The sequence below is a fragment of the Carassius auratus genome, chromosome 48 (genome assembly GCF_003368295.1).
Source record: "Carassius auratus strain Wakin chromosome 48, ASM336829v1, whole genome shotgun sequence".
NCBI classification, from domain to species: domain Eukaryota; kingdom Metazoa; phylum Chordata; class Actinopteri; order Cypriniformes; family Cyprinidae; genus Carassius; species Carassius auratus.
The window spans coordinates 2,035,193-2,058,713 of record NC_039290.1 but is presented as its reverse complement, the minus strand read 5'-3'; the positions used below and the strand labels follow the sequence as shown (position 1 = coordinate 2,058,713).

The 23,521-nt window shown below is 36.7% G+C and overlaps 2 protein-coding genes across 2 annotated transcripts; both read right to left on the bottom strand.

Annotated features, from left to right (window-relative positions):
* Nucleotides 1-3,350: 3,350 nt before the first annotated feature.
* On the bottom strand, nt 3,351-15,010 carry LOC113065491 (histone lysine demethylase PHF8). The gene is made up of 22 exons (XM_026236756.1): nt 14,657-15,010; nt 13,304-13,693; nt 13,108-13,193; nt 12,283-12,403; nt 11,903-12,063; nt 11,672-11,813; nt 11,119-11,305; nt 10,829-10,991; nt 10,616-10,703; nt 10,421-10,527; nt 10,218-10,309; nt 9,618-9,707; nt 9,231-9,536; nt 8,359-8,450; nt 8,100-8,266; nt 7,869-7,954; nt 7,666-7,784; nt 7,226-7,542; nt 7,015-7,110; nt 6,830-6,939; nt 5,533-5,914; nt 3,351-5,450 (listed from the first exon to the last, which is right to left on the bottom strand). The coding sequence occupies exons 2-22, from the start codon at nt 13,399-13,401 to the stop codon at nt 5,362-5,364; spliced, it is 3,099 nt and encodes a 1,032-aa protein (XP_026092541.1). The 5' UTR covers nt 13,402-13,693; nt 14,657-15,010; the 3' UTR covers nt 3,351-5,361.
* Nucleotides 15,011-18,238: 3,228 nt separating this feature from the next.
* On the bottom strand, nt 18,239-22,181 carry LOC113065490 (ADP-ribosylation factor 3). The gene is made up of 5 exons (XM_026236755.1): nt 22,046-22,181; nt 21,289-21,450; nt 21,030-21,140; nt 20,134-20,258; nt 18,239-19,516 (listed from the first exon to the last, which is right to left on the bottom strand). Exons 2-5 carry the CDS (start codon nt 21,434-21,436, stop codon nt 19,355-19,357), a joined length of 546 nt encoding a protein of 181 aa, XP_026092540.1. The 5' UTR covers nt 21,437-21,450; nt 22,046-22,181; the 3' UTR covers nt 18,239-19,354.
* Between the last annotated feature and the right edge of the window lie 1,340 nt (nt 22,182-23,521).

Sequence of the window (23,521 nt, the reverse complement as noted above, 5' to 3'; positions counted from 1 at the left end):
GTCCAGTGCTGGGGTTGTGGGCTTCACGCAAACCTGGGGAGCACCTTAAACTGGACATCTTATGGGCAGTACAAAGTTTCCTCTGTAAATAGAAACAGTAAACATAAACCTGGGATACAAATAGTTTCAAAACAGAACACACACAAAAAAAATATTATTAATATAATAATAACAAAAAGGATAATGAACACTTTTCACAGCCTTTATGCCAATGGATACTGTACAGAACAATTAGCCAAGACCAGAAAACACTCACTAACTGTGGTTTGGGGTTTGCAATCGGCTGTGGTGTCCATTTCATCACTGGGGTTCTATTTGCACCTGCACCCCAGCAGAGAAACAGTGGTTTACAGGAATGAAAACATGACGTTGAAAGGGAAGAAACACTGCAGAGTCAAACTTACTCCGAGATGATGTTGCTGCTACAACAACTTCAGGCTTATTCTTCTTCACTGGGACTCTCTGGGCCTAAAGTAAAGACAGTTCAAAACACCTTCATTATGGCACACAACTGGAATCTGAATCATTTCAAAACTCTTCAAAACATACAATACTCTCCTTTGTCCCCCTCCGCCACTTCCCACCACCTCTCTAGCAGGATATGATTTTGCTAATTACTTCACAAACAAAACCAGATCCAACAGCTTTCAGGTCTCTGCTCCACTCACCCAGGAATTCACAGCAGACAATCACACAGCCGAATCCCTCACAACCTTCAGGAAACAACTGAAAACTATTTTTTTCCTGCAAGCATTTAATTGTTTATATGCCATTTGTTTATATCTTTATCCCTTAATCTTGTTGTATTCCTCAGCTGTAACTCACTTTGGATAAAAGCATCTACCAAATGAATAAATGTAAATGAATCCATCGGAGCAGACTCACAGAATAAATGGAAGTTCCTCTGCCAGTGGGACAGGTGCAAACTCTGGGTGTTGCTCCACCAGCCCTCACACCTTCACTCAGTAGAATACTGCGCAGGGCCACATGGTCAGGGGAGAAGAACACACCACTTCCTAAAAAAAAATATTTTTGAATCACATTACATTCATATTAACCTTATGGGGGGAAAAAGCACTGCATAATAACACATAGTTTGTAAATGGTGCTGTAACATCAGTATACACTGGCATTATACATAGCTGCATTAATTAAAAAAATATTGTGAAAAAGTACAATTGTAAATATTTTTTTCATTTTAACATTTTAAAATGTCATTTGTTCCTGTGATGGGCTATGGCAAAGCTTAATTTTCAGCAGTCATTACTGCAGTCTTTAATATCATATAATCCTTCAGAATTCATTCTAATATGCTGAGTTGTGGCTCAAGAAACATTTATTTATTATCAGTGTTGAGAACAGGTGTGCTGCTTAATATTTTTGTAGTAACCATAATAAAAAACCTTTTAGAATTCTTTGAATAGAAAGTTCAAATGAACAGCATTTATTTTAAATAGAAATCTTTTATAACATTTTAAATATCTTTACTGTCATTTAATGTATCCGTATTAAATAAAATTATTGATTTGAGCAGAAGTGTATACACTTTATTTTATTTTTTATTATATTCATTAATGCAAAATCAATGGGCTAGATTACCTGCAGAAACTTAGACAGCTGTTGAATCATCTGTTTGAGGTTTCCTAACTGGTAGTCTTTGAGCCTGAAATGAACAAGGTATTTCAAACCTTGTTTTTTAGCATTCAAAATTAAAATGTTAAGACAACAAATCTGACTGGGCATTACAGAGTAAACAGAAGTTGCTCTGCCAGTAAGGCCGGTTGGTGCATGAGGTGTTGTTCCACGTATCTGTAAAATACCACGGAGTGCTGATGGATCAGGAGAAGGCACTTCCTGCAGGCACAAACCATACACAGATTACTGAACACAATTTGATCAATCTTAATCTTTCTTAAACTCTTATTCTTTTCATTCAAACAGTTAAGGTTGAGTGTTTTTTGGGGGGGGGGTAGTGGTACCTTCTATTCATAGAAGAATCATGAAAGGAGTAATGGCTGTTGAAAAAGCATCTTTAGGAATTAATTATATTTAAAAAAAAAATGTAATTGTAAATTGTAATAATACATACCTGTAGGGCTTTTTGCCTCTGCTAGAGCTTCTTTTGAGTCTTTTTGGCAGGTACTCTTTGAGCCTGAGGTGGACAAGGTAGGAATTAAGAATTTTATTCAGTCTAAACGGCCCACTAAAAAGTGAAATATCATTATCAATTTATGAAGGGACTTTGGACAATGGAATTGACTCACAGAATAAACAGTTTTCTCCAACAAGCTCCCCGAGCCTCATTCCATCACTCTGCAGAATACTACATAGTGATGATGGGTCAGGGAAAAACGGCCCAGCTTTGTCTTGAAATGATAGGATAAAGAAAACGATAACATTCTGTGATCAATGAGACAAGTTTGAGTCTTTGAAAAGGAACTAACCTGCGATGACATCAACGCAGTGAGTCTTCTTCACAACTCTTTGAGGCTACAAGATGAAAATACATGAGCACCAGAGCACATACTAGACTGAAAAGATCATGATCATCATGAAGGGACAGTAAACACTTTGGCTTTATTACCAAGATCAACAATTTCTAACCAGATTATTGAAGGTTCCTGGTCCAGGGGGGAAGGTAGATAAACGTGGCATCATGCATTGTGCTCCAACAGCACTTCACATGGGAGGACATTGTGCACAGCTGATGAATGATTTGACTCATATTTACATACATTAATTATAAAAAAATAAATAGAAAAAAAAGCCTATGAACACTGTTGAGATCGAACTAGACGTGGCATCAGCCAATCGCTGACTGCCATAAATTTAATTTGTGCTGTTCATCATTCCATTTCCATGGGTTCATATATTTAACGTCTGAACTACTGCAAGAGACAAAGATTTTTTTTTCGCGGGGAAATGTGGAGTTGACCAACTAAGCATGTGAGAGACTATACTGCAAAGCAAACGAAAACAGACTTAAAATGACAAAAATGCAAACACTTTTTATTTAACAAATATCTTTTAATAGAGGTCATTAGGAAAAATCTGCTCAAGCCAAAACCAAAGGTGGTGACACTAGCAAAAGACAACGTCCAATTATAAATAGTAAATGGGTTCAAATTTGACTTGGTTTTAAAGTGGTCCTGAATGTGAACTCCTAACACTACTGTTGCTCTTTTTAAACGATTCTATCAAAATGAAATTAGATACAAATTAAACCCTGAGAGGAACTGTGATCAACAATAATAGTTTCAAATTAACTTTAACAGAAAAAAAAGATTAATAAATACATGAATCCTAAATGCACACAATTAATAAAGAAGAGAGAAAGATAGAGAAGAGAATAACTTAAGTAAATGTACGTTTTAATAAGAACATATTTGAAAGTCAGTCCTCACATATTTTGAGGTTTTTGAACAATTTCTTTGTTGCACATCTTGCTTCACATCGTTCCTGTTTTTTTTTTGTTTTTTTTACTGTCAATTGCTAGAAATCCTGAATAGCTGTCTCAGTAGACAAGAGATGCCATTAAACTAAATCTAGTATCAAAAGATGTGCAGATATGCACAGTTTCAGTAAGAGAGCTCGCTATGTACTTTTACTGAAGGCACAGATGTTTAGTAAAATATGAGTGTAAGAAGCAACATTAAGAGACGATGTGAAGTTGATGACAAATCAAACGGATGTACAAAAAACTCAAAATATTACAAAAATATCCAGAATCATCCGACAACAATATCTAAAAATAATAGTTTTACCAGAATATTCGAACAACTTTCTTCTGTTATTTCACGTTCAAAACATATTTCTACAAACCTCCAAACAAATTTCCAATTACACATGGATAGCATGATGACAAGATCCGTGATATTTTTAGGGGGAAAAAAAGAAGAAGAAGAAAAAAAAAACTAAACAATATTTACACTGGCCCACTAATTTATCAATATTTTTTGGTTCTGACATAATTGTCAAAGGAGAAGACAAAAAATATATATTGTTGCCATTACATAGAATTACAAGAAAATGTTACATTTAACTCTTCTAGAATGAAGTATTATATAAAAAAGCAAAACTAAAGTATATTGACATTAAAATTAATATCATTGATAAGTGGGGGGGGGGGGGTAAAATGAACAATAACATTGAAGTAGAAATAGAATACATTAACTTCATCAAATTGCTAATACCATAAGCGTCAATGAAAAATAACAGCATAATTATCCTATACAAATAAAACTGAACTAAACAACTCATATGCTGTTATTTACCCAAAACGTATTTTTGTACAAGGTGTCAAGAAAGATTCCAATGCATTTTTCTTTCTTTCTAAATAAAAGTTAATAATATAAAAAATAAAAAATAAAACAAAACACCTAATATGTACACTGAACCTACTGAATCAGCCGTAAGATCTCAAACTGCACTAAAGTCAATTTCTGTGTTCTTTACAATTACTATGTTAAAACGTGCCCACCACTGAGCTCAATCTCTACAATTAAACATGGAGCTGTACTATGGATGGGAAAGACAACCTTGGCCAAATGGTGACAGGACACTATGCTGCCCATGCTAGGTGGAAAACAAACAAAACAAGACAAATTTAAAGTATATACACATCTTAAAATACAGTTGTTGATAAAAATGTGTTAGTATTACTGTAAAAACATTTCAACAAGCAAAGAGACGTTACTACAGGACTTCTACAGCAATTACGTTCAATTGTGTATCAAATTGCCTACTATGGTATAAAATAATTTGATATGAAAAGATACTAAATGAGGCATGTAAACAAATAATATGCATCGATTCAGGAGAATGGACCGGGACAAATAGCCATGAGAAAGGGACATTTATAAATTGACTTTTGACAATTCAGGCCAATTTTTTGGGAAGCAAATTTTTCAAATAAACCAGTCAGAGATCTTCTGAACAGTGTCATCTTTTTGTTTGCAATGGCTTTAGGCAATTTGATCTAACATCAAGTGCTCCTCAGCATTTTTTTTCTACAAATATACAATTTTCAAACTAAGTCAGTATATAATTATAAAACAAAGGGTGGAGTACTGAAAATTATGGAAAAAGAATTAGCAATAGTCATCACTCCATTATTGTATCCATCTATTTAGCTCTATTTGCTTTTCAAATAGATTTTCTATTCTAAAACACAATGCTAAATGGATTTCAACTGAATTTTCTCATTCTTTTCACTTTTCATCCCGATGAAGCAACTAAAAACCAGGCTAGCAGAACATTAACCATAAAACAGTCACATAAATTAACACCAAGTCCTCTCTGATCCTTATTCGTTCTCTCCTCCTCTATTGTTCCCTGCAGTCTCCTCTTCATATTATCAAACTACAGGAGAAGCTTGCCGTTTCTATGTATTTTCAGAATCTTTCCCAGTCTCTGTTTAGCCGTAGCAAGTCCTTTCTTCGGACGTTTTCCTGTGAGAAAGAAGAGTGGAAAATGTTAATGTGATTCCAAACACTTATTCTTTTAAGGGTTACGTACGGTAAATCTAGTTACCTTGACACACTCCTGCTGACGTTGGAGAAGCCAGCCCTCCAGGTGAGGGGGCAGAGGGAGGATAACTGCTGCTGTTTTGGGGAGAGAGTGAGGGGCGTCTTGAAGTCAGGAACACGCCAGGTGCCATGGCACCACTTCCTCTTGGGCCCCCTGGGCTGAAAGGACCTGGTCCTGCTGTGTACTCGTGGTCCAGCAGGCTGGCAGAGTACACCTCCACTCTCCTCTCCTCAACGATGCAGTCCACAGGAGGCTCAGAGGGCAGAGGAGGAGACACAGGGGCTGAGTCCGGCTGGCACTGGAGCTGGGCAGCTGCAGAATGTACTTTCTCTTGAGGGACCTTCTTCTTGGTGTATTTTCTCCTGGTTATGGTTTTCTGCTGTTCCTGACATTTAAGTAACAAGATGTTTAAGGTCAGTGTTAATCTTGTCAAGGAAAATACTGAGAAAACAAAATGTTTTGATGATCAACGATAAAGACAAGACAAAAAAAAAATTGGCACAGTGACAAAATACTTATAATTTTAATTATATTAAATTATAGCATTGATGAAAATATAAAAAAATATATATTAATGTTTATATACGAAAGTTTGGGGTCAGTAAGATTCCACAAAAACAATAAGCAGCACAGCTGCTTGATTTTAAATTGTAGTAATATTACAGAATATTAAAGTTTTTATTGTACTTTGGATTAAATAACTGCAGAGTTATAAACCAACTTAATGACTTCAAACTTTTGAACCATTGTGTACGTTTAAAGGCAATGTTTTTTTGAAGAAAAGCAAAACAGAATATAGTTTTAAAAGTCCAATTATAGTCAAAACATGCTAATTAGAACCTGCAGATCAAGTTGTGACAGCACTTGAACTATAGCAATAAAACACATAAAGCATGGACAATGAATAACTAAAGCGTAATTTAATTTCAAGAGAACAGGTTTTTATGCATCAATTAATAGAGACATTTTCATATATATTTATAAAGTTTTTTTTTTGCACACCAAAATTCTCATAGTTTTGTAAAATGATGGTTGAAACACTGATATCACAAACCATTTTAACAAAGTTTTTACTAAATTTATGTGCCCTGAACATGATAGGAGCCTTGCTGTCTATGGAGGATCAGAAAGCTCTCAGATTTCATCAAAAATATCGGGTTAACGAAAATAACGACATTTACAATTAATTATAGAATTTTCACACCGTATTTGGGTGAACTATCCCTTTAAAGATTCACATCCAAAGTTGTAATGGTCCACATCTATAAAAGTTCAGGCAAAGTGTGGGACAAAAGCTCACCTGTTGCGCCAGTTTGGCAGCAGCAGCTGCAAGCCCAGTTTCTACAGAAGCCACCCTTGCACCCTCTCTCACCGGCCGCTCCTGCTTAGGCAGTGTAGGGGTCACACGGGCTGAGGATATGCAAAGAAATGAGGTTTAGAACCATTAAGAAATGCTCCATAATCATAAATCATAAACACAGATACCTTTTGGACTCCAGGGTGTATCATCCCAGTTTCGCTTTCTTTTCATTTTGGACTTGCTTATGTGATCCTCCTCGTCAGATTCTAGTGATGGATACACTGTAGAAGAGGGTGGAAATTCTCCTTTAAACAGAATCACTGTGGGTCGCAGTATTTCCTCTGCTAAGTTATGTTAGCAACAGTGGTGTAAATGTTCAAGAATCTGTGACCTCACCATAATCCGAGTCTTTAAAACAGGTACCCAAGGTCTCCTGTTCATCCAAGCTTTCTTCATCACTGAGGTGCCGTGCTGGTCGTTTGATAGGCCGTTTTCCTGGCCTCTGAAATGTGGTCTTTTTCTCACTCTTCTTGACTCCACTTATCCACCCAGCTCTCCCTCCTTTCTCCTTTATAAGCCCCAGCATCTCACCTCCTCCAGAGACAGACAGGGGAGAGGAAGAGGAGGAAGAGGATGAGGATGATGGAGGGTTGGCCATCGAGAGCATGCCCTGGATAGCATCACGGGTGCTGGGGGAGGCTGGTGCTTCCTCACTTCATGATAAGGGGAAAATTAGTAGAGTTGAGCCTAACAGCAAGTACATAACTACATATTTGACTTTGAGATAAAGGCTAGTAATGATCAGCATGTAGTATAAAAAGTTCCGTGTGAAGTACCTCAGTGCAGAATCAAGACCTGCAACCTGTTTGCTTGCCTTGAGCAAGTCTAAAATCCCGCCTGCTCCACCTTTTACTCCCTGCACTGTAAGCATCTCCTCATCTGTGGTGTAATCCTCCTATTTAAAAGCAAGATATAAAAGCAGTGACAACCAGACACCTAGAGAGGAATCTTAAGCTTGCCTATAAGAGACTTGGGATACCTCAATATCAAAGTCCACTTCTCCAGGCTCACGAATCCTGTGGGGGTCGCTGCACGGTTTGGCCCGAGGTAGTTTCCTTGGTAGACCTTAATGAGACCATTGAGCCAAGATATTACTGTTATTAAATTGAAAAGTAAATCTTACGGGTTTGGAATGATATAAATGGGGGTAAATGATGCGTAAACAAAGGAATCATGAAAGCATGAGTAATAAATAGGAGAAATCTTTTACCAGCTAATTTCTTCTTGCTAGATAGAGACGGTCTACGGCGAGGTGGAGGGGTTTCATCAATCTGAAGCTCGTCTTCAGAGTCAAAGTCAGACAAAGTAGCCATGTGGGGCTGGAACTGTTGAAGTGAACTCCCGGCTCCATTTGCACTGCCAGCACGACCCTTCTTTCTATGAGAGGAAGAAGAAGAGGTATTAAAAATAAGTGTCATCACATAACATTAAAAACTCTTCAGGGAAATGGCTGAAGGACACGGTTTTACCCTTGGATCTTTCCATTAGTCAGCACAAGCTTAAGCTTGCTCTTGTTGATCTTCTCTTCAAAATCATCTAGACAGTCACTGGGCAGCTCATGCTGAAAAGTTAAATTATATTCTTTACAATGACGATATAATATAACACTACTAGTTTTTCAGTTTTGGTTCCATCATAAAAATATGTTTTTTATTGAGTATATATGTGTGTATATATATATATATATATATATATATATATATATATATATATATATATATATATATATATATATATATATATATATATATATATATATATATGTGTGTGTGTGTGTGTGTGTATATATATATATATATATATTTTTTTTTTGTAAAACAAATTTCATAATGTAATAATTTATCAGGCAGAGAATATACAATAATAATAAATCATAACCATAATAATATTCTGTAAACTACTGTTCAAAAGGTTGAGATTGGCAAGTCTCTTATGCTCACAAAGCTATATTTACTTTTATATTATAGTAATATATTATATTATCACAATTTTAAATAAATCGTTAGACACACACACACACACACACACACACACACACACACACACACATATATATATATATATATATATATATATATATATATATATATATATATATATATATATATATATACACATATATATAGTTTTGCTGCTTAATATGGAAACAGTGTTACATTTTCTTTATTTCTTCTTTAATGAATAGAAAGTTCAGAAGAACATAATTTATTCAAAATAGAAATCTTTTGTAACATTAAATGTCTTTTCTGTCACTTTTGATCAATTGGTTGCATGTTAACTGAATAAAATTATTACTTTCTTTAAAACAAACAAAAAAAATCTTATTGAGCAGAAACTCTACCTTGCTCTTTTTGACTTTGCTTCCTGGCTGGAACTTCTTGAGCGTGTGTTTAGTATGAATCTCCAGCAGGTCGAGCTCTCCGGCTTCTGTTTTTATCTCTTTGCCTTTTTGGCTCTTTTTCTTAGCTCCTGGAAGGCCTACACCCCCTCCTCCAAATCCATCCTTCAGCTTGGTGCCTCTCTTTTTACCAGGGTGCTGGCCAAAACTGAGGGATGTGTTTAATGGAGCTTTGGGGTGAGGAGAGGGAAGACCCTGAGAGCCCCCAAATGGTGTCCCACTCCTGCCGATGTTCTGCTGGAAGATATCCTGCAAAAGAAACATAAATTCAGAAGCAAGACAAAAATGACTAGATTTTTTCTCTGAAATCTAACCCAGAGCTACTCTCACCTCGACTAGGCGTATCTCCTTAGCCAGATCCTTCACTAGCTGCTGGGTCTTTATAGTCTCTGGTATCTCTTGTTCATGTTCAGCCAGGGACTGAGAAGGAGAAAAAATAAAAAATTATACATATATATTCAAAAAACAAATTTATGATGGTAAACAACAATGTAAAGACAAATACTTGACATCGTTAGCATGCCATTCAAGATTGATATCAAATATCTAATTCTTTTATGGTTTTTAGCCTTTTGACAAAATTCTATATAAAACTAATATTCAAACTCTGTTTTCTTCAATAAATGTAAAATCATTTCAGTCTAACCAATTACGCATTAATACATTTATTAAAAATGACAAGTAAAACAGTAAAATCTGGTTTGCCAATTACTTTTTTCCCAAAATTAACTCATTTTCTTTCACATTATCGACCTATATTTACATGAGGTGTTTAATGAACACGATGCACATTAATTACTGAATTACAGTTTTGATTAAACTCACTGAAACACTTTTAATGTTAAATTCCAATTGACTTCATATCTACAAATATATCTATTAATATACTCTATTAATCACCACTAACACATCTAACATAATTAGCCATACTTCCTTCCGTGTCCAGCCGCGGAAAGCATTATTGAGTGCTTTGGCTCCATGGACCAAGTATGTGGCAGGATGCCGCCGATTCTCTCTTAGACCTAATATAGATTGGAAAAAACAGAAAAACCAAAGTACATGAAAGAATGCTGTACTAAAACAAAAATAAACCGTAAAAAAAAAGCCATTTGCTTTATGAGGAGAAAGCTCACCTCTGAAGGTGTCCAGCAGATGCTTGCCAACATACCAACACACGGTCTCAAAGTTTGGAAACCTGAATAAGTCTGCTGTGCTCAGTCGTTTTTCTATTTCATATGCTCTGAAAGAAAAAAGAGAAAAGAATGACCGATGAAAAAGCCCAGTGCAACACAATACTACTAAGGAGACAAACAGAAGCGTCATCTCACCGAAGCTGCATGTCAATGTTGAGGCTGTGTAGAAAATTTCCCCCAAATGCCAAACAGTCCACAGGGGTCAGAACAGCATGAATCCACCCTGACGGCAGATAATTATCACACAAAGAATCCCCATTATTAATCTAATTATAATTTCTCTCAGTCACATGGGATATCAAAACAAAGTTATTTTTGAAATAAATCTGTCAGAAAAAGAGATAGTACCTGTTGGGATGAAGAGGGTGTTTCCTTGCTTTAGTGAACATTTGTAGCACATGTCTACCTGGTCCCCAAAAAACAGCTCGTTCTGATTGGAGGATGAACTCCAGCGCTCAAAAAGCGACAGGTTAGCAGCAGTGGGACGAATGAGGTAAAAGATCTTCTCACCCTGACATGCAGAAAAAGAAATACCATATGACCACTTTCGTCTGGAGGACAAAGCATGATGCTTTCTGGAGAGTCATTCTCTTTCTCCGCCATTTTCCACTGCATTTGATTAATAGAAAACAACTGACCCGGAGGACATGGTACCACACAGAAGTTCCACCAAAGTCAATGTGAAAGTCTGTGTAACTGTCCTTCACTCCCATCAGGCAGTATTTCTGCACATTAGGCCTCTCAAAAATAGACTCCTCAGGCCAGAGGTTCTCCACCCATGACAGCTTCCTCACAATCTTTGGTGTCTCCACTAGATTTGACAACCTACAAAAGGAGACAAGGAATGCAAGACAGTTTGCAAGGTTAAATCCTCTTAGAAAAGTTATACCTTTGAACCCCTCTGAAGCTGTGATGTAATGGAAATAGAAACAGATCTTTTCTGTATTGTGTGATACATTTAAGTGAATCCAATTATCAAGAAAAATGCAGGGCAAGGATTTGGTTTGTAGACTGGACAGAAACAGATCTGAACTCTAGCTTGTAGTTGATTGTAAGAAATGGCAGTTTTTATGGATCATTCAATCACAGTAAGAACAATAAAGGGTATATTTCCATTTCCTTCAAAGCACCGATGCTACAGATGTACACATTCAGATGGACATTTGTAGATTTGCACATCCCTAAAAGTACCTGGTGTCTGAGAACTCTAAGCTGATCACATTGAGCACTCGGTCTCTGTTTGGGCTGTTGTAGTACTCGACAAACTCTCCCAGTTTCATCTTCAGGTCTGCTTGGCGGCTGACATCAATCACATCAATTTCCTTGTCAGAACCTATAAAGCAATAGTAAAGCATTACATTCCCCTCTAAAATCCTACTTAAAAAGTAGCATAGCATGGGAATGCAGATTAGAGTTATTTACCAATATAATGCTCTACATCCGACACTGAGAAAGATGACGGGGGCAAATTCATGCCCAGACCATCTTTCCTGAGGACCAGGACCGGGACGCTAAAGGAGCGCTCTTCTAGAAACTCAACCGTGAGCTGGGTCCCAGTCGGCTTCAGCAGGACCTCATCAGCACTTAAACAGAAACAAATAAAAAGTCAAGTACATTTTCCAGCATACTAATCATAAAATGTTTTAAAAATCCAAAGACACCAAAGATTGCTAGCCAAAGCTGAACAGTGTGAATCACAGCTTAAAGTCTGATCAGAACTAAATTAATCTGGGTTAATAAAAGTAAGGTCATCCAGTGGCCTAATTTGGACATGGCAATAAATAATCATCCTGTGACCATACCTGGGAAAAGTGCGGCTGCGTAGCTCTCTGACAAACTGAGCACTGCCCGTCTTCACAGGACGTCCGGACTCTCTCACCACTCCTGCATCAGAATGTTTAATAGCCCCCCGACGTTTGCGCACTGAGAGGGAAACAAATACCATAGTTACTAATCAAATTCGTGCAAGCTCACAATTTTGGTAGTCCATTCTGATCTACTTTAATGGTTTAAAGTTGTCTTTACATTGTGTTTGTGTTCCACCATGAGGTTATAAACGGTTTATTTTCATGCCTACATGCGCTTGATAGATTATTAGTCTGTTTCAAGTTATTATGGTTAAATAAAGCTGTAACTAATGTTAATACCATAAACCTTTTTAGAACTTTAAACAAAATCAACATTAACGGAAATATATATTTCAGCTAGTTACCAAGGTTAAAATTCTCGTTGTAATTTAACATACGAAAAGAAAAAAAAACAGACATAAAAAAGATTAATAAACTACACAGACACTGCTTTTTGCTTGATCAGTATGGTGTATGTAGTGTAGATTGATGTGGGACAAAAAAGTTAAAATAGTTTAACATAAGGCTGCAAAATAACAAAACGTGAAAAAACCAAGGGGTATGAATACTGTAAGTATAACAGATTCAAAATATTAATAAAAACTATAATAGTACCTCAATGATAGTAAAATAACACTGGATACACATGAAGACAGAGTTATCCCAGTACTCTTAAAATAGTGATTTTTAATGAAAATAAAATAAATATTTCAGAAAAAAATGCATTTAATCTATAAATCAACAAAATGGTAGGTTTTATGCAGTATTTGCAGCACTTACTGACAGAGGGTCCATGTGTCACCTGGCAATTAGGACAGTGATACTGGTCGATATCTGCCGCTTTGTCTTCCTCCACACCAACACAACTACAAGAAAGAAAAAGAAAACATTACAACTGCAAACAAATAACATCATGTATACCATAAAGGTGATTTCAATTTGGCTTTCAATTATAATTTACAAAATGCCACCTCACCTGCCATGAAACCAGTCCTGACAAACATCACACTCTATCATGAACCGCGTGACATCATAAGGGAGACGGCATAAGCAGTAAACTGGAACAGATGCCATCGTAAAATCTCTGGCCAAATATGTCAATGTAAAGAAAAAAAAAAAGTCTTGTGATATGGTATTGCTTGTTTGGGGACCAAAGTTCACTTAGCTGCCTCTGTGGAGAGTCAGCTTCATTTGCGAGTGGTTCACCAATCAGCTTGCAATCCTGTCAAGACCGCTGTATTTACAGTAGAGTGTTGTATAAGAAGTATGTGGGCAGTGACAAGAGCTCTCAGTCAATCGTAGATGAGAAATGTGTCGCTACTAGGACCACTGCTGTCAAACCGAGGACTAGGTGGATACCATGCACCTGTTGAAAGAGTGGAGGAAAATTAGCTGAAAAAAAAGGAAGAATGATCATTCATATACACAAACGTTTATGAAAATAATACTACATGCACTCTAAACTAAAAAATTTTTTATGTCCAACAGGATCTGTCAGCAGTTTCCCGCTTCATTTGGTTAGCTTAAGTTCGACACCCATGCACCTGCTGCCTTTATTATAGTCAAGAGACTCCATCTAAGCAAGTTTCTATTCATTCTAACACAAGACTTCATACAATAAAGGGCAAAAGCACGAAAACTGTTATAATTATATATTTTAAGATCAAAATGTGCAAATTATTAAACATCATCCCCAAACCATTTGTGCCTAGTCTATCTGGTCCTGATATTCATTTACTTTGGGTTAAATCGGTGATTAGATCTCGAGAGGTTTTTGAGATGCGAGTAATAACACTTTTATACACATTTATGCATTATAGCTGTATAAACCACACATTTATGAAAGCGACCGCTGAAAAGTTATTAATAATCGTATAAATGAACTAATAACTTAAACAGTAACTACTCATCTTTGTGTTTATAGTTCATTCAGATAGTTCAGAGCTGCAGAGCTTACACTTGGACGATGCTTATAATTATAAAAGCTATTATGTGCAATGCACAATTAATGTGTCCACTGGATTTGTTAATTTAAAAAGAAATGTTTTTGATTTAGCCACACGGTCTGTGATAGCAGAAAACTGTTTGTTGAACCACAATAGCTAGTTGCTAGCTTAGCTGCTAATAACATAGCATGCTCGTCAACGTCTAACTACGTGGATCTGCCTAATCTTTGTGTTTACAATCCAACAACGACACGCTACTGAGTTAGCTCACTAATCTAAACTCAAATGTACCTAAAATATGAAATATGGAGGTTGGGATCATACGACCCATTGGGAAACTTTTTGCAGCGCGCGCTGTTTCGAAAGGCGCTAACGGGTCTTACCGGGTGAAAAAAGCCGCGAGTATTCCGTGGGCCGAGCGTACCATGCCGGGCAAAATTGTAGTAAACTCCGAGGCCTAAGCGGCCTGCTTTACAGACAACAAGATGTTTTCTAAAAATCGTACACTTCTTCCGTTCTTACGTATCTAACAGAGGAGATTGGATAAACAAATCTGGCAAGATCTCGAAAGAATACAGTCCACAGCTGAAAAGCAAAGATTTTATGAAATTCATAACGCAGCGATTTCCCGTGCTATAAATCCATCCCAATCCGCCCGAGCAGCGACCACTGTCTGCGGGAGAGGGAACAATAAAGTTGCTTCGCATGTCGGTAGCTATTTCTTCGGACTGCAGAGGCTTTAGATGAGGATGTATCGCTGATCTATAATAGAAAACATATAGATCATATATAGTTCAGTTGCATGTATACTCCACAACACTATTTCATAGTCACTATACTAACTATAAGATTGACTGACTGATTGATTTAGCAGCAGTTCTTGTTCATTAACCAAATGTAACACCATGGATAGCTCCTCATCACAATGGTTAGCTCAATGTAACAAGTAAAAAAACAAAAAAAAGCTTCTCACTTCATTTAAGTTCTACACAGCTTCTAAAGCAAACTATTATGTTTAATCTATAATACGAACATTAACCATGGTTTTATTGTAGTGAAAGTGTGGTAACCATGTTTTTTTTTTTTTTTTGCCATATTGATTACCATTTGTATAACCACATTTTTACTACAAATATGGTTAAACTATGGTTAGTGTAGCTATGGTAAATTTGTGGTTACCATGGTTTAACTATACTAACCGTGATTTTTAGATTTTAGGTAGGTAAACGAAACCATGGTTAATATTCGTTAGGGATATAAAATAAATGGACTACAAAATGTAGAAACTACAAATGCCAGGGTTTGTTTATCTGAATATGAATGTATGATTCTACTACATTAATGCAATAGCTTTTACTGCATTTTCTATGGTTGTATTGTTATTATTGTTTACATATAGTGTATTAGTGCTACATTGGGTAAAGCCAAGCTAAGTTTTCTGAAGGGCTTTTATATACTGTCTTCAACAAAGCTCAGTGGAGTTGTTACTACGTGGTAGATTTTAAAAAATATTGCTTTGTTGGAGAAGCTTCATTCCTAGGAATATTGTCGGCTTGATTGCACAGACACGATTTGAAGAGAACTGCATGATGACATCACTGTATCAAGTTTTGTTATTGTCCTCTTGCATTATTGACTATTTTACTTTATAAAACTATTTTCCTGTTTGTACCTGTAAAGCTGCTTTGACACAATCTGTATAAAGCTTTACTTAAATAAAGTGGCTTGACTTGGAAGACGGACGTAACGATTCATTTCGTTGTCCAGCAGATGGAGACATCAACTAAATGAGGATGTTGCTAAAACGTCAATCTTTATCACTTCAGTTTATTTTGTACTGTACAGCTATAATGGTTACTCTGAAGGAATACAGACAAAGATTTACACTGACAGTAATTATATCCTACTGAACACCCCCATGTCCATAAATCACTTACATTTCCCTGTTATATTATCACACCACATTTTGACCCATTTCAGTGGACTTATTTGTTATGAATAAGCAAAAATGTGTATTATTATTTAACTTTTTTTGCATTTTGCTACCGTTTGAATGAGCAAAACTACTACTACTAAATTAATATTAATATTAATTACAACTACAACTTTTCTGATGTTTGCTGGAAAGCCATGTTGAACAACCACTAATCTGGAGTTGATGTGTACCCTTCAATGTTCCTGGCTACAGCCCAGCCTCACTCCAAATTTAACATTATTGTGTTAAAGTGTGTGTGTGTGTGTGTGTGTGTGTGTGTGTGCACTTGCTTGTTCATGCTTGGCAATCCATGTATTAAATTGAAACTTTTTGACTTTTTGACCCTCCCAAAGTAGAAGAACTCTCATTATGGCCGTCCGCTGTGACTGAATATCATCCCCACAAATAATCAGCTGTACGCAATCCAGCTCCGGATTTCTCCAGTCCTACTTCTCAGCCTCATTGCTGGTGGTCATGGCCTGGATGAGGGGTGGGCTGGCCTGGCTTCAGTGGTCGCCACTCCCATCACAGATTGATGAATTGATTGCAGCATTGCTGCCAGTGAGTCTGTGCCCTGGGCGAGGGTGCCCCGGTTACGGGAGGGAATCCCAGCTATGGCACCCACAATGGTGCCGCTATTATGAGCCGCCTGCAGGGGGCCATTGGGGCTGGCAACCCAGGGAGCAGCCCTGACCCACATACTGCTGTCACACCCCTGGAGACACACACTGTGAGGGCAGGCAGGGAGGTGTGTGGGATTTGCCACAGAATAAGGGGGTGAGGTACTGGGCATCTTGCTAAACAAACAGACTTCCCTTCTTATTATTTATAGGCTTTTCTAAGACTAAGAGCCGTAAGTGTTCACACAGAGCAGATGAAGTGCTCTCAGTATGCTCTATGAAATTTTCACAAACCACACAAAGATAAGATTTATAACATTCTATGGTGTCTGATAAAGTTCTCAGAATGCAGAAACAAATTTTATAATTGCACACCAAACCACTGAATGACTGAAGCGAATAAGCTGTTTGTGTAAACCGAAAAAAGATCCCAGAATGGAAGCAATTATAGTAGATGAACTTCATCAGACATGTGGGTTCATTTTTGTTATAAAGACGTGGTTGGTTCTGAAAGACTTGAGTGGTTTTGTTGTGTCATGTGTTGTTTTTTCCATAATTTTTACTTTGTGGAGCACAAGCACCTGTCTTATATGCAAATACTTCTGAATTTGATTGAATGGAATCATTGTTATTGCTAGTCAAAACTAAACTCTTAAAATCATCATAATTTTATATAATTTTATAAATATATAAAAAAAGATTTAAAGAAAACTTAAAGAAAGAAAGAAAGAAAGAAATTCTGTCTTGGCAGCTAGTTGAAATATAAACTTAAATGGACATTAAATAACAACAACTAATAATAAAGATGACAAAAATAAACTTTAACTAAAATTACAATGAAAACTCAAAATATAAAATAAAAGCTAATTCAAAATATAAATAATAAATATTATAATACTATAACACGTTGAAGGTAATGATTTGATGAAATATTATAAAATACACAAGTAGACTAAACTATTTGGTATTGTTTAATATATATTTTAATATTTGACCATATTTAAAGATTTTGGAGTGTAATAAATGAAAAAGCCTAGTTGACAACAGTGTTATTTTAGTATTATTTATATACTAATATAGTATTTATTAATATTTTGAATTTCTTTATTTTCTTTTTTGAATTTTGTGATGTGCTTCTGTTGCTTTTTTATTAGTTTTTAACTAACTTATAAGCATTAATTAACTTATAAGCAATTTTTGTATTTATTTCAGTAACTTGGAACATTTAAAAATATATCTTTTTAGGCAACATAATTTTAATGCATGCAAAATTGTCTCCATAGTATCTCAATCCAAGGAAGTGATGGAACATAAATAAATAAAAATGTATGGACACAGGACTACAACAAATAAAAGATATTCACATGAAATGATCTAAATGCATGCTTTATTGAGCGTGTAATATATAAAAACACTTAGTCATTCATGAGCATACACACACAGCCATAAATACTTGAGTCTATTAGTACCTGCGTCTACTGTAAAGTCGCTTTGACAATCTTTCCAGTCAGAGGTCTATAGAGATCAACTCTTGTTCAGCTCCTCAGATCTGCCCATGCAACACTAGCAAGAAGTTACTAACACGAATGGAAGGACAGAGTCAATGAGCATGTCTACACGGCGTGACACAGACGAACAGCGTGCAATGGGTAAAACAAACACAATTAGCTACACAACAGAACAGCAGCTTGGGTAATGGACAATATAAGCACAGAAAAACAGTTCTTGAAAACGGAACAAGGTGCTATTTAATCGTTTGCAAAATGTGCATGCCAAGACAAGAGCTCTACATTCAGATCTATTTACATCCAGCACTAACCAAAGCTTGCTCAGCAACCTGTGCAGAGACACTGGTTATTGTGTGAATACATGCAATAAGAGCATCATCACCACTTTGTCTGAAACACTGACAGTCATGAAGTCTGGCTGATATGCTAATAATAAATCACAATGCATATTCAAATTTCAGTAGCAAAATGACACCACTGTAGCAAAAAGCGCAACGTGTTTCTTCATTGTGTTAACACTTCACTTGATTTTATTTAAATATTTCAGGAAACTGAATCAACAGGTTTCTCATCTATCAGTGTAGTTAATATAATTTAAATGACCTGCATTTAAGATTTGCTCCCACAATATTAATATAAGTAAAAGCATTTCATTCACTCCCCGTTACTGTCTTTTATATATTTACAGTGTAGAGACACAAGAAACTGAGATGTTTAAATCACATGACAACAGCAAAACATGTCTATCTTCACTAGTGAATATGAATATGAATCATGGGTGCTTCCCCAATCATCTCACAGATCTGCTAGGTGAGACATAGCGAGGGGTTAAACGGTCTGAAATGACCCAGCTCCTGTTGGTCTCGGCTTGTACAGACTGAAAGAAACTTGGAAACCACTGGTGCTCCCTGATGAGCTGCCACTCAGGTGACTCTTTGCCCACCCCGGCTCCTCTTGGATCCGGTCTGCTTCTGCTTCTCATTTCTTGCTCTTGAGCTGGTTGGCCAACCAGTCCAGACCCTCGTATAGACCATCTCCACTGGTGGCACAAGTGGCCTGGATGTACCAGTTACGATGGCGCAGGGAGTGGAGACCCAGCTTATCTGTGATTTCTGCAGCATTCATGGCATTTGGCAGATCCTGGAGAGTGAGACAGAAACAGACACAACTACATATCTTACCATTTATGTAAATACGACATGCCCTCATCATTGACGATTTCCTGTTAACTTTTTTCAATAACTAATTTCCCTGGACCCAGTGTCTATAATCCCGGCCTGCATACACTGAAAAGCCTCCATTTCTCTTCAGATCTTTTACAGATTCAGTGTTGGGAGCATCGTGACCTACTGCTTCTCACTAAGATACAGCAGCTGCACATCATCAGATCAGAGAGACCTTCAGAGACCTCAACAACCACTGTTCTCCAAATCATCAGAGAGCCAATCCAGCCCAAAAATAGCCCACTTTCACCTCTGCCATCTGGAAGATGAGGCAAACACATACAGTCCCGACTGATGGAAATTTTCTATCTAACAAACGTTGCTTGGCTGAGCTCCTTTGTAACTAACAAACTACAACCATACATAATATTACTGCAGCTAGGTTTCCATCTTCAACAAATAACCACATGCATTACAGAAACTGATGCACGTGCTAGGGCTGCTTTAAAATGGGTAGACAGCAGATGCAAAGCTAACATCAAAGAACTGTTGGTGGTTTGAAGGAAACAGCAGAAGCACAAGGAAAGCTCTTGCCTGCTTGTTGGCAAAGATAAGGAGTACAGCGTCTCTCAGTTCATCCTCTGCCAGCATCCTCATCAGCTCTTCTCTGGCTTCATTCACTCGCTCACGGTCGTTGCTGTCCACCACAAAGATGAGACCTTAAGTGAAATTTGGTTATAGAAAGTTAGTAATTAATAAAAGGAAAAAATAAAGACCCTTGTGGACCTCGATATAAGATCTTAATTCAAATTTCAATGCTAAATGTAAATAAGATGCATTAAAGATCAAATGATAAAACTTGAGACGTACTGTTTTCTTTGTTTCTGTGTTGATGTAGTTCCTATTGAAACGGTACATTGTTAAGAAAAAAATATTTTTTTAATCAACACGGACCCCTTCCATTGATTAAAAGGACCAGAGGTATATTTATTATATTTATATAAATGCTGAACCTGTAAACTTTCTGTTCATCAAAGAATCCTGAAATAGTGCATCACGGTTTCCACAAAAATAATAAGCAGCACAACGGTTTTCAACGTTAATGATAATATAAGATGAGAAATTTTCTTGAGAACCAAATCAGCATATTAGAATGATTTCTGAAGGATCATGTGATGGCTGTTGAAAATTCAGCTTTACCATCACAGGAATAAATTACATTTTTAAAGAGGTCATATGATTAGAATTTTCCTTTCTCTTTGGAGTGTAACAAGCTCTTGGTGCATGAAGAAGATCTGTAAAGTTGCAAAGACTAAAGTCTCAAATCCAAAGAAATATTCTTTATCAAATTTTAGAAAGAAGGATAGGAATATATGTTTTTCATTTTTAAATACGAGTTGGGTTTGTTACATCCGTTGGCTATTCATCATGGCTCTGTCTGACACAAAACCCTGTTTGTTTTTATGTGTGTGTATGAGTCCCCTTCTCACCTTGTGTGTTCTGGAAGTAGTGACGCCACAGAGGTCGGATTTTGTCCTGGCCACCAACATCCCACACTGTAAAACTGATATTTTTATACTCAACAGTCTCCACGTTAAAACCTAATAACAAGAAAACACAATGGCACACAAATTATACAGTGGCCAGACTCTTAAGACCTGACATCAATGCCTTTGTCTCTATGCAAGAGGAAAATAATACAATAATAACCAAGCAATTCAACATTTCAAGTCTAAAAATGTGCTTCACCAATAGTAGGAATGGTAGTCACTATCTCTCCCAGTTTCAGTTTGTACAAGATTGTGGTCTTCCCAGCTGCATCCAGCCCGACCATTAAAATCCGCATCTCCTTTTTCCCAATGAGGCTTTTCAAAAGGTTGCCAAAAATGTTCCCCATGATAGCTGGTTAGCCTTTAACAACATCAAAAGAGAAAATCTATGGTCAGTTTTTTTTTATTGACTCATACAACTGTCATACCTCCAGATAAAGCACTGGCTCTTTCAAAAAGAACACTTGCTACCACATTGTACTCTCTTATCTTCATCCAATTTATTACACATATGCCAATGTTGCTCTTTTAAATCTTCTAGAAATCCTTCTGCAATTTTAATGATTAATACGTCTATGATCTTTAACTTTGGCTGGACAAAATATATATAGAGAGAGAGCAGAGAACCCTGATATGAGAAATTATTTCTAATGTCAGCCTACACGGACTGTATGTGGGCTCCTCATGAATACACAAAGATGCTTGCGTCCTGTTGTATCATTCATAAGACAGAAATGCCTTCTCATGATAAACACATCAGGCAGTGATACTGTTTATAGGCTACGTCTAATGTTAATGTTAACACCTTTTATTTTTGTCACGACGTGAAGATACTATAGTAGCATGAGCCGACCTACATATTATAAATTGCTTCGCTATTTAATGCAAATAATAACACATATAAATTCGCTAACAGACTCTAATCTAATTGCCGTTTTACAACATTGCCTACTCACCTCGGAGACCAACACCGGATAATTTCACGCAAGTCACTCCGTTCTCGCGACGACATCAGCGAAATAGGCAGGAGAGTCTTAAAGATCTCGCGATATCATCGAAGCGCATCCTGGTATGAACATTAAGCAGTGGTCTGTATGAACCAAGATGTAAAATCTATTGAAATTAACAGAAGAAGATTATTAAGTATTTACCAACAAGCATTACTACGTTCAATTATCTAAAAACCAATGTTTATAATATATATAGATCAGTGGTTGTGACAGAAAATATAAGCTCGCGCGCGCACACACACACGCGCGCGCGTGTCTGGTTTACTATTCTTGTGAAGACCGTCCATAGGCGTAATGGTTTATATACTTTACAAAACGCATATTCTATAGCCATACATCAACCGTCTACCTCTCACAGAAAACGTTTTGCATTTTTACATTGTCAAAAATAAATAGGTCCCAATGTGACATGAGTTGTCAGAAGTCAGTCTGTATTCAGGTTTAATTCTCCACCAGGATAGAAAACATGTACACACACACAAGGTCTGCATGATCTTGTTGAATTCATAAAAGGTGAAATGTGACCTTCAGGACCTGAAAGCAGATTTTGATGTTATATGATAAATATATAATTATATGTTTCATAAATATCTAACAGTATTGAAAAAAAGAAAAGGACACATAAAAATAAGAATAAAAATGGTACATTTGTGTAAAGAACAGTCTCATGATCTCTAAATCATATCAGAAAGGTTACATTGGTAAAGCTGTCAGGCAAAATTGTGTTACGTGTTAAGTCTTGTGTCTCAATAATGAGTGAACATTTTGAAGAAGTTTCCTCCTGAAATGTGTATTATGTGATCATTTACGGCTGGAGGATCTATTGCTGCAAGTGTTTGGAAGCACATTTCCATATTGTGATTATTCAGCTTTGACTGAACCTAATGAATAAGTAACCTGCTAGATGCTGCCAAATTACAGAACTTGGCAGCAAGTAGCTGTTTTCCGCATGCTGCAAAATTACTCAGTAGATGCATGGCAGATTATCAGCAGAGTCTAAGCAAAAGATCACTCGTATTGAGTAAACATTATAAGGTTAAACTGAACGCTACAAGTAATCATGACATGATCATTCAAGTCAGGCTTATTCATAATGTAGTGCTCATTCTCATGCATCAATTTATTAATTAAAAAGTAATATTGCATTAACAGTAATTAAGCACACAGTGCCTGCCCAGACCTAGTCCAGATGAAAAGGAAACTCTGTTCCCGTGTTACTTCACACGGTCCACCGTGTGTCAGTGGCTTTATGATTGATGTGTTTATCAATTCAGTGGTTGTTAGGAAAAGAGAGAGGGAGTGGAGCAGATGCTTGCAGCTGCACACCAGATTATAGGGTGGAGTGCTGTGTGGGGGGGAGTGCTGTGCTTGTGTGCACTGGGAGTTTTGGGGGTTATGGGGTGGGCAGAAGAGGCTACAGTG